The sequence below is a fragment of the Mya arenaria genome, chromosome 8, assembly GCF_026914265.1.
Source record: "Mya arenaria isolate MELC-2E11 chromosome 8, ASM2691426v1".
NCBI classification, from domain to species: domain Eukaryota; kingdom Metazoa; phylum Mollusca; class Bivalvia; order Myida; family Myidae; genus Mya; species Mya arenaria.
Window position 1 is genome coordinate 63,688,608 of NC_069129.1, and position 12,440 is coordinate 63,701,047.

General features: G+C 36.5%; 1 protein-coding gene across 1 annotated transcript; it reads left to right on the forward strand.

Moving 5' to 3' along the window:
• Positions 1-5,284: 5,284 nt before the first annotated feature.
• On the forward strand, positions 5,285-8,870 carry LOC128242581 (uncharacterized). Its single transcript, XM_052959799.1, has 2 exons — positions 5,285-5,390; positions 7,931-8,870. The coding sequence occupies exon 2, from the start codon at positions 7,944-7,946 to the stop codon at positions 8,847-8,849; it is 906 nt and encodes a 301-aa protein (XP_052815759.1). The 5' UTR covers positions 5,285-5,390; positions 7,931-7,943; the 3' UTR covers positions 8,850-8,870.
• Positions 8,871-12,440: the final 3,570 nt, after the last annotated feature.

A 12,440-nucleotide genomic window follows, 5' to 3' on the forward strand; every position in this document is an offset into this window, starting at 1 on the left:
AATCCAACAAGGAAAACCATCAGTAAAATTCCCTAACCCATAAACAGGCCAAAGGACAGCTATTATAATAATAATAATAATAATAATAATAATATCTTTATTTTAAGAAGGTGACATATTAAGATCATGTACAAAACTACAGAATCTTATTTTCGATATGGCCCTCTGAAACAGAATGAAAATATGGCAAATAATCATAAGACAAACATGAAGACGATGCTAACAACGATGACGATGATGATGATGATTATAAGTATGCTGTTGATGCTGACGATAATGATGCATATGATGACATGATGATGATGTTGAATCAATATTAGACAGATACTCTCAGTTAAATATAATTATGAATAAAACATCACAATTTGTATAATCACAAGTTTCCTATGAGGTACTGTTTGACCTTTATTTTATACGTATTAAAGTTTTTTGATTCTCGTATTTCCAAAGGTATATTATTCCAAACAATTCTGCTGTAATATGTAAACGATGCTTTCATATAATTAGTACGAGGTCTAGTTTGTAAAACAATATCTTTGTGTGCCATTGATCTTAGCATATATACATTATTGTCTGAAACTGTTACTAATTCTGACATATATGATGGAGCCATGCTATTCAACGTCTTGTAAACTAATACTGCTGCGTGGTATTTACATCTATCCGAGAAGTTTAGCCATTTTAGTTCTTTAAATAGATTTGTTGATGAATCTCGTTTAGATTTACCAAGTATGATTTTTGCAATTCGTTTTTGTAAGTTATTTATTTTATTCACATATGAATTGGTTCCCTTGCCCCAGACCAAGCAGCCGTAATCAAAATTTGGCAGAATATATGCATTGTAAAACATTCGTTTTGTATCAGGTGTGAGGAAATATATTATATTTTTTTTTAGAAGTGCAATTTTCTTATTCAGATTTTTACAAACATAATCGATTTGCACATGCCAGTTTAGTGTATTATCTATATACAACCCTAATAACTTTTGCACAACAACATTAACTATTTGAACATCATTAATACAAAGTTCAAGATTCCCAGTGTTTTTTAATTTATTTGCAGACCCTATTAACATGCATTTAGTCTTGGAAGGATGCAATGACATATTATTTAGTTGACACCACTTATTAACATGATTTAAATGATGTTGTAATTTATTTTGAATATCCGTCAACTGATATCCAGATTCATAAAGTGTTGAGTCATCTGCATATAGATCTATATTTAATGTTGGATGCATAACTGCAATATCATTTATGTATAAAATAAAAAGCAAGGGTCCCAGTATGGAACCCTGGGGTACCCCAGATGTAACAGTGAGTTTTTGCGATTTAATTTTGCCAATCTTTACAATTTGGTTTCTATTTTCAAGATATGATTTAAACAAATTCAATGCTATTTCAGAAAAATGATACAGTTTCAATTTATAAAGAAGAATTTCATGATCAACTAAATCGAAAGCTTTTCTCAAATCCAAAAATATCGCACCAACTAGTTTACCACTGTCAACATCTTTAAGCCAAGTATATATAAGTCTTATTAGAGCAGTGTTACATGAATGGTGTTTTCTAAATCCAGATTGTGTTTTGTGTATGACATCGGTTTTCTCAAAGTACAACTGTACCTGTGTCGCTATATGCCTTTCAAAGATTTTTGATATAGTTGGGAGTATTGAAATGGGGCGGTAATTATTGGGGTCCTCTTTGTTGCCCGACTTGAAAATTGGTATTACTCGTGCTTCTTTCAGTTTATCAGGGAAAACTCCATGCGCTATACTACTGTTGATAATTGATGCTATACAAGGTGTAATAGTATCACCACATTGCTTCAAAATTTTGGGGCCTACTCCATCAATGCCTGTGGCCTTTCCAACATTTAATTTATCAATAATAGTATGGACTTCATAAGGGGTAATATGTTTAATCTCAAACCTATTTGTACCTAGTTTTGTATCTAGAATATGTTTTAAGTTTCTAAAATTTGTATTCAAAAACTTTGTTTTATTTATAATGTTTGAAATGCTTACAAAATGACTGTTTAATTCGTTTACAATATTTGACGGATCTTCAACCGGAAATTCATTAAATGTCATTTTATGAGGTAATGCTGTCACAGTTGATTGATTCAAATGTGAAATATCTTTTAGATTTTTCCATAAATATGTCGGATTTTTATTGTCTTTTATTGCATTGTTGAAAAAATTCTTTTTACTTTTCTTTATCATAGAAGTTACTTTATTTCTAAGTATTTTATACTGGTCTATGTTGCCAGTTTTTCGGCATTTATCCCTGTGATTTATTATAGATATAATTTCCTCAGTAAACCAATCAGGCTGATTCTCGCGTTTCACACGTTTATCTTTGACTGGGGCATGTTTAGATAAAATGCCATTTAGAATTTCATAAAATCTTTTCAGTGCATCATTGGAATTTGACAATGAGTCTATTTCATCCAGTCCTGAAAACATCAATTCTGCCTGAAAAGCTTCTTTTTCAAATTTCTTAAAAGATCTATATTGTATAACTGTATGGCTATTAGGGGCCAATTTTGGTAATTTGTCTGTAATAGAATGTGTGAAACAAACGGGAAAGTGGTCACTTAGTGATAAGTGAGACACACACCATTCAGTTACATGATTACTCATATTCGTATATAAATGATCTATTATAGTAGAGTTATTTTTTGAAATTCTTGTTGGTGATTTGATTAATTGTTCCAAGCCATACTTCGTGGTAAGATCTGCCCATTTAGTGTTGTTATATTTGCCACTTTCCGGCGAATAATTGATATTAAAATCTCCAATTAAATGAAACCCAATATTAGAACTATCAGCTATTTCTAACTGCTTATCATATAAGTCAATCCATTTTTGTTGGGAGTTCGGAGGTCGATAAATGAAATTGATTAAGAACGATTTGCAATATAGACCATTAATTTCAAGCCAAATCGATTCAATGTCATTTACCTCGAGATCTAGACGTCTACGGTACTGTATATTATTGTTCACGTAAACAAGAATACCCCCTCCCTTTTTATGTTCTCGGTCTTTCCTTTCAAACGTGTAATTCTTAACTTGCAGCATATTGTCATTGATATCTGCGTGTAAAAAAGTTTCACATAAACCTAATATATTTGGCGAATACGATTGACAAAGGTGGTATTTAATTTCCTCAAGTTTCGGAAGCAAATGACATACGTTTAAGTGTGCACACCGAACACCTTTTCATTGTAGCTAAGCCAACTAGAAAAACCATCAGTAATATTCCCTGACCCCTAAACAGGCCAGAGGGCATCTATTGTAGCTAAGCCAACAAGGAAAACCCATCAGCAAAAGACCCTGACCCCTAAACAGCCCAAATGACAGCTATTGTAGCTAAGCCAACTAGGAAAACCATCAGTAAAATTCCCTGACCCCTAAACAGGCCAAAGGACAGCTATTGTAGGTAGCTAAGCTAACTGGGACAACTCATCAGTAAAAGACCCTGACCCCTAAACAGCCCAAAGGACAGCTATTGCAGCTAAGCCAACTAGGAAAACCATCAGTAAAATACCCTGACCCCTTAACAACCCAAAGGACAGCTATTTCAGCTAAGCCAACTAGGAAAACCATTAGTAAAATACCCTGACCCCTTAACAACCCAAAGGACAGCTATTTCAGCTAAGCCAACTAGGAAAACCATTAGTAAAATACCCTGACCCCTTAACAACCCAAAGGACAGCTATTTCAGCTAAGCCAACTAGGAAAACCATTAGTAAAATACCCTGACCCCTTAACAACCCAAAGGACAGCTATTTCAGCTAAGCCAACTAGTAAAACCATTAGTAAAATACCCTGACCCCTTAACAACCCAAAGGACAGCTATTGTAGGTAGCTAAGCCAACTAATGCATATAACAGTATTCTGGTTTCCATCAGCTTAAAATGATTCAGAATGCCAGCAAAATCCATTCAGAATAATCATTCAGGACCCGCAAAAGCCCAAAGTTTCCATACGTTCAAAATGGTAGATGATACCATCAAGACTATCCTAGTATGTGCGACGTGTCTCATAAGCAACGAAAAAGTTTCAAGCCACCTGAAATGGTTCAGCAAAACCCTCCTAGTATAAGGGCACTCCCAGCATAAATGACCCTCACTCATAAACAGCCCCAATGATTCTATCCGCCCGAATTGGTTTCACAATGCCCACTTGACTCTCCCAGTATAGCGACCCTGACCCGTAAACAGCCCCAAGGATAATATCCGCCCGTATTGGTTTACAATGCCCACTGGACTCTCCCAGCATAAATGCCCCTCACTCATAAACAACCCCAATGATTCTTTCCGCCCGAATTAGTTTACAATGCCCACTGGACTCTCCTAGCATAAATGACCCTCACCCATAAACAACCACAATGATTCTTTCAACCCGAATTAGTTTACATTGCCCACTGGACTCTCCCAGCATAAATGACCCTGACCCATAAACAGCCTTTAAGTTTCAATTCGTTCAAACTGATTCACAACGCCAGCTAGGCCCTTCTTGTATAAACGACCCTGATCTATAAACAGCATCAAAGTTTTCATCCGTTCGCATCAGTTCACAATGCCAGCTAGACTCTCGTCGAATTTAAGACCCTGCCCCAAAACAGGCCCAAAGTTTTTATTCGACCGAAATAGTTCACCGTACCAGCTACCCCCTTCTAGTATATAAACTTGTAACTCTGATTCGTAACAGCCTCCAAGTGTCCATCCACCCTAATGTGCCCTAATGGTTTCACAATACCAGCTACACCCTCCTAATATAATCGACAATGACTCGTTAAACCCCAAAAGTTTACATCCGCCCGAATTATTTCACAATGTCGATTAGACGCCCAGTAATAAACGACCCATACCAGTAATCAACCAAAAATATTTAATTCCCCCGAATTGTTTAACAATGCCTGCAAGACTCTCCTAGTATAGTCGAAGCCGATAGAAAACACTATAGTTTACGTTCGCTCGACATGGTTCACAGTGGTATACATATATAGATAGGCTCACTTAGTTTAAACGACCAGGAGGGAAAGTTTCCATACGCTTGAGTTGGCTGTCTATGCTTGCAAGGCTCCCAAGTTCTTTATCAACCATGGTCCCTAGACAACTCTAGAACACCCGCACGTATCACTCCTAGTTCTTGTTTACACAGCCCGTTATTTAAGACCCTCAAGTTGATTATAGGGCATATAACTAAATAATTCTGCCTCGGGACTTATCGTTTCAAGATAACAACATGCGATGCTAAAATCATTTTGCCTTTCATTATCAGTGCGCTTGGTTTGATAAACAAGTAAATATTTATCAAACAGAATTTATGTGCACATTTATGTTCACTATCAAGGGTTATAGTGTTTTTTTCACGTGCTAACGTAAGTAAAACATTGCTATGCTATACTTATTACCTAAATATGTTCACTTTATCTTAATCGAAATTGTTCTGTGTCATTTCCTTTTTCGTCGTAAAAGATATGTTTGTTTAATATAAGCTTAAATGATGACGGACATATACCTTTCATCGCGTATATGCCACATATTACTGTTTCAATGTATATTAACAAGTGTGGGATTGAACCAATGGTATATATGTTCGCCGTTTGTGTACCACAAGGAACATATACCCATAACCTCTGGAAAGGGATACCGGTACTGGGTTCTTCTACCCAGGAAACGGAGTTAAGAGTTATCCATAAAAGCTTTGACAGCTTTCTACGCAATCGCGCTAAATAGCAAACAGCTTTTAAAACGAATAAAATCACCTCAAGTTTAGTTAAAGCATGGCTTTCACTTTAACGATTTTGACTACGATTACCCACGGTATGGAATCGTGAGTCGGTATGGAATCGTGAGTCGTGGTGTTTCATTACAAGTCGTGAATATATTTGTAGCTTATCATCACTAACCTAGGCGAGTCGTGGTCAGTTGTGGTGAGTCGTGACGAGTCGTTGTGGGTCGTGGCAAGTCGTGGCGAGTCGTTGTTATCCTGGTGAGTCGTGGTGAGTCGTGGTGAGACGTGGTGAGTCGTTGCGATTCGTTATGAGTCGTTATGAGCCGTTATGAGTCGTAGTGAGTCACCGTGAGTCGCTGTGAGTCGTGGTGCATATTGGTGAGTCGTGGTGGGTAATGGCTAGTCGTGGTGAGCCATGGTGAGTCACCGTGAGTCGTTGTGAGTCGTCGTGAATATTAGCGAGTTGTTGTGAGTGATGACGAGTCGTGGTGACCCGTGGCGAGTCGTGGTGAGCCGTGATGCATTATTTTTTCAAACCATTCACAAATCTTAGTAAATTCGTAACACAATCGAGAATATTTGTATAATATTGGTCATTTTGGTTGATCGTCACTTTTTTCTCTTACACCCCTACATGGCAAGGCAAGTGTGACCCTCACCCCAGAACGACCTGTTAAGTATACGGTATCGATTATCGCACTCCCTACGATTGCTGTACGATATATCACGATTCTCTACGATAATTTTCGGAGCAATTCCTAGAGTTTATGTTTATCGTGTATATACATCATAATTCACACACCTTCTTCTTTTTAGTCGAAGTGCTTGCAAGCTAGGCAAAAGAAATTCCATGCACTACAATTTCTTCTTGCAAATCGGCCAGGTTGTAGGCCAATGAAACGAACTTTGATCAGTTACCAGGGTATCCATAAAACTTCAAGCATTTGTATAGTATCTTACTGATCCCATTGTTTAATCAATAACTGAATAACATCTAAAATACTGTTTTCTACAATTATTTTGAAAAAAAAACCCCACAACACCTTTACGTTACTTAAAATTTAGCATGGAAAAAGGAAGGAATTCGTCTAATTATAAGAAATGACTATGATGTTTTATGAATACCGACCAAATAATATAGTTTTGACCTCTTTACTATTTGTCAATATGCATTCAACCACCTTAAAACGTAAAATAGCATTGCTTGTACTTTCCTTCATCAATCTTATTACAAGCTTACTATAAACGTGAGTGTTCGTAATGTTATCGCATTTAGAAGACCATTACGGTGTCAAACCATTTCAAACTGCGTTGATCGTAACTCATTGTTTCCATGGTACTCCCGTCGTGGGGATGTCGCCAACAGTTGTGCGAAGGGAGGGTTGGAGCCCATGCATTCCTTCTTACTAAGACTTACCACGATTAATGCACCAGTCATTTGAAACCACGCCCCCAGGCCTGTGGGTGTAGCGGGGATAGCGGGGGAATTGGGCCGTGTTTTTACGTTCCAGGTGGCACCGCAGTGCCAAGTGGATGCTGTGGTTTTGTTTACGCGCTAAGAATAGCGGGGAATAGGCCTTTACCGGTTATCCCGGGGTTTCGGGGGCATTTGGCGGGGATTTGACCAGAAGTTTTACCCTGCAGAGCGGTGATTTTACCCTGGATTGGCTGGACCGACAGTCAAAGTCCCCGCCATTCCCCGGACCTGGGGGCCGTGATTACATTTGACTGGTGCATAACATGGCGACGATCTATCGGGGTGGATTGTAGTCAAAACCGTGACAGTGAGAGCCAGACTTGAGCAGATTTAAAGATAATGGACTTTATTAGACAAATATATCCAGTTCTTATCTGTATTTCAATAAAGCTGAACCGGTAAAAACTAATACATGTAATCGAGTCTGAACGTTAGGGTTAAGGGAACAGCACATTTATCATGGGTTTTTTTATTAAGCTGTCTTTCAGTAATCTGCATTGTACTAAACAAACGTCGTTAAACTGCTGCAAATAAAATCCTTTTCAAAATATTTTATGTATGTGTAAGATTCATTTACCATTTTCCAAATTTGCCATAAAATATACCTGCATAAGGCAACACATTGTGATAAATTCTTAAGAGATCTTTATCTAATTGAAGTTTACGCTTTACTGCGTTTAATATAAAATGATCGAAATTTACTGCAGCCAACCCGGCCTGATGTTACACCAGACAATCAGCCTGACCGTGATGATTCTGTCAGCAACGTTAGCGTCCGCTATCCAATGGAACAACCGCTCTGGAGACGAAAACAAAACCACACTTCCTCTGCTGCTTAATGTAGACGTGTCCGGGGAAGAAATGAGCCTTATTTGGTCGTTTAATCAAACAACGACTCAAATATTTGGATTTCGTGTTCGAATTACTGACCTAGATGGCAACACCCAGTATAAATCTCCCATTCTCCAGGTATCTGAAACTGAGATGGTTATACGGTTTCAACCAGAGGAAGATAGTTTAGTTTGCCTCGAAGTGCTCGCAAATATTACCACCATTATACACAATAAATGTGAGAAAGTGAATCTCAGCATTCAGAGAGTAGTGGTTGGGATACTAGCCGGTGCTGTTTTCCTTATTCCCTGCATTATTGGACTTATCTTCATAATTGTAAAGGACCAAAAGAAAAAACGACCAGAGCGGTCCTCACTGCCTAAATACGATCGTATAAACAGTCCAGATAAAATATATGTTAAAATTACAAACATTCAAGGAGTTGCTAACGCTATAGAAAACAACAACGACGCCGTCAATGAACACCGTAGTAAAATACAGTCGATAACAGCTACTGGAATTGACAACACTGCATTTAATATTGACTCAAAAAACAATCCAATGAAAACTGGCATTATTTCAGACAGAGTTACATTGGACTCCCAGGACTCCAAGAATGTAAAATTGATGAAGAATGGAGGTGAACAATTGAAAAAAGACGATCACATAGACCAAAGTGTTGACTTAACTGATGAGGACTTGAATAAGCTAACTGATACATTAACAAATAGTAACAGTGTAACTAAAAGAAATCCAAATGACTGTCACTCACAAATATACGTCATCAAGCTTTAACATCGCACGCATTATTCAACTGATCTGATTTGCTTGTTTTAATAACAGCATGTATGTGTCTGTCTTCTCTGCCGTTTAGTCATACAGCATACATTGCATTCCAAGTGCGGGCTGTTATTTTCATACCATAGTTATATACAAATGTGTGTATGCAATGAAAAGAGATGTCGTGAGGACAGATATATGCATTCTAAATTACAAAAAAACAAACAAACATGATATCACTTTATATCATGCTTTTTTGTTTTTTGAGCTTTCATATCTCCGTCTCGAGACGAATCACGTTAAATATTTTACAAGGCCTTAGATGAAGAGATATTTGTTTGCATTCACATCAACAACTACGGTTACATTCAACCCGAATTTTATAGGAAATGAACTTCAAGTGCCAAAGGTTTTTTTGTCGCCTGTTTTCTGCCGCACGCCGTCCCTCCTGTCCTCTCTCCAAAACCTTAAAGAGAAGAAAATGTATTCAGGTATCCGAATTTGGATGTCTTGTATTTGCTACCATTTGAAAGGGTTGAATTTGAAAAAGTCAAAATAATAAAAACAACACTTTTTGTTCTTGAAATACTTCAAAATAGAGCAGAACTACTCAAGACAAGATCTGCTTGGTCATGTATAGAATGTAGAAGCAAAATGAAACCAACATTTCATGGGGTCATTATGCATCCAAATTTAACTGTATGGTTAAGGTAGCTATCAAAAAACATAATGGTGGGTCTCTACGTATTCATGTCCAAAAAACCTGTAGCATTAGTTATAGGTCCTTAAGTATTACCCATATAGCTAAACTGGTATTACTATCAGAAAACAGAAGCATGCGAGGGTAAATGTTTACTATGAATTACTTCAAGGGGTCTTCAAAAAATCTTTAAACCGCTTCCCTGGAGCCAAGCACCATCACTGATACTCATTTGCTTTTTATGAATTACAGTGCTAAACCACAAAAACATCTCGTCAAAAAACAGAATATCCATAGCTTAGATATTTGGTATTTAGTATATGACATGAAAATGATTAGGTTTTTTGGCTAAAAGGCCATCAACACATTAAAATATACAGATAAACAGTATTAACTTAGTATGAAGTATTAGCCAAATGGTTTTTCACGATATTTATAGAAAATTGCATGCACACGAGTTCATCCACCTTCTCAACCTTGGGTAATGCTTATTGCACAGCATGTGAACGCATGTGCGAATGCTACACGTATATTCAAGAGGTAAACCTCTATCTGTATAGGTGCATCACCTTTCTGTGGATGTAAATAGAAGTGAACGTCTATATTTTGACTGCACTTCTATATAAAGGAATGTATTTTTTTTAAATAAGACCTATGTGAAACCCTTTATTTAGAGTTACAATTTTACTGTTTTGGCACTATTTTCGGCTTTATGATTTTTTACCCAAAGCTGATCGATTTCATTTGCAGCGCAATAAATAACTGCGTCTCTATAACATTTTTTAACAAGGGAGGAGTTATTATTAAAATGGTACTCATGTAATGTTGTCATGTTTTAAGATGTCGCAAAAAAACACTCTAATTATAATAAGTTCAAAGACTTAAAGCATATTTTATGTGTTGTTTGTTTTTTGTTTTAATTTAAATATCTGGAAAGCGGGTATCAGTCGTGCTGTAATTAATTTTAGAACATGATATTGGATACACCTCGCGGATCATTGGGATAGTCTTTATGTTTTTTTGTTCGATGATAAAAATCATTTTGATATACATAAATCAAACGTACTTTGTACGTTATCAAACGTATAACCCTTTCTTTGTTAAGTTTATCGCCTCATGAGGCTCTCGTCTATTCATCGCTCATCTTGGGGGGCTTTCCCCATTGGGTCAACTAGTGTAAAATATATCATTGAAAGAAAAATATAGATTTGCCTGTACTTCTTCTTCTTCTTCTTCTTCTTCTTCTTCTTCTTCTTCTTCTTCTAAACATAATCTGTCAATTATATCATTTTTGTTTGGCCAGTATTAAATTTTGTTTAAGACATTTATTTTTCACAGGTCCACTAACTGTCTCGGAAATATTGTGTTCGGGGGATTGCGCAACTGGCATATTTAAGTTACTCAGACTTTATCGGTGTATTTTTATTATGTGCGAACATCCAAAGAAAATGTGATTGAACGTTTCCTTGAAGCCACATTGTTTGTAAGTTGTAATAAAGGAACACTCAGTCCTGAGTATTGTGTATACTTTTTACTTTATCTCTTTGTGTTTTTGTACGATAATTTTTGTGTTTTGGATACACGCCTGATGGGTTACGATGATGTACACTTGTATACGTCGAAATAACTGCCTGTTCTGTTTTTAAGTTAATGTTAATAAAACTATAGGTGAATAGTTTGTTTATTGTAGTGACAACCAATCCATTCACAGGCCAGTCCTATGAGACACTTTGCCAGGCAATTTGTTCCCATTATTCAACTAGCTGCTGGGTCCTTCGGCCTTTCGCTGCATGGCGCATGTCTTAACCCAATGGAGGCAGTGTTCCATATTTTGATGCCTGTTTTGAAATTTGATCAGCAATTTCATTGCCTATATTTCCTACTATGTGACTAGGCATCCAGAATAATGTATATTACAGCTCCTTAATTATTAAGCAGCGTATGTGTTTAAGTAACTGTTGTAACGTTTCCAAAGTAATTTAGACAAGCATTTTATTGACATAAGATCACTTGGGGAATCTGACATATTGTCACCTTGCTATTTTGTTTGTTTATTATATTTTTCATGTTTATTGATGAAATATGGAATTTAATCAGTGAAATAACAACAGATAAATATCAATATGATATTTTCACTGCAAACTAAGGAGTGAAAACATCAATTTTAAGAACTACCTTTCTCTAACTACCTTGACACTAAAAAAGGTTACACATGTTTCAATAAGGATAGTTTTGCAAATAAACATAACTTAGCTGTGTGAAGTTAGCTAAACATACGACATTGGACATTCAAAAGTGAAAGTCGTGTTGGCACGACATTGGACATTCAAAATCGAATGTTGTGCTGGCACGACATTGGACATTCAAAAGTGAAAGTCGTGCTGGCACGACATTGGGCATTGGACATTATATAAATATCATATGGCAGCATGTGTGGCATTGATATTGTCAACCCGAGAGCAGAATGTCACCCGATGCTGCCATATGATATTTATTTTATTATATCGAATAAAATTTAGTACATAAAAAGTTTTAAAATGTTTTTTATTCATTTAATAAAACAAGTTTAACAAGGTTACCAAAATATAACATAATAAATCAATTATAGATAGAACAAAAGTCCACCGTTAATTTCCTGAAATGCGGGGGGTGGGATGGTTCAAAAAGTATTTTTTTTTAAATATCCAGAGCAGCCAGAAGGTAGGCAGAAGCTCTATTGGTCACAGTCGGGAGACTTGTTTGTCCAAAACTACATTTTTTTTTTCAATTTTATTGCCGTTCTGAAAACATTGCAGCTAGTAATGGGACTTGGACTGGGGACTCCCTGTTTGCAAGTTTGTGCTCTATCAACTTGGCTCACAGGCCCTTAGAACTTAAAATAACTTAAAGCTTGCAGTTGAATTGTT

Excerpts from the sequence above, each read along its gene's own strand:
- LOC128242581 (XM_052959799.1), top strand. The coding sequence starts at position 7,944 with ATGTTACACCAGACAATCAGCCTGACCGTGATGATTCTGTCAGCAACG.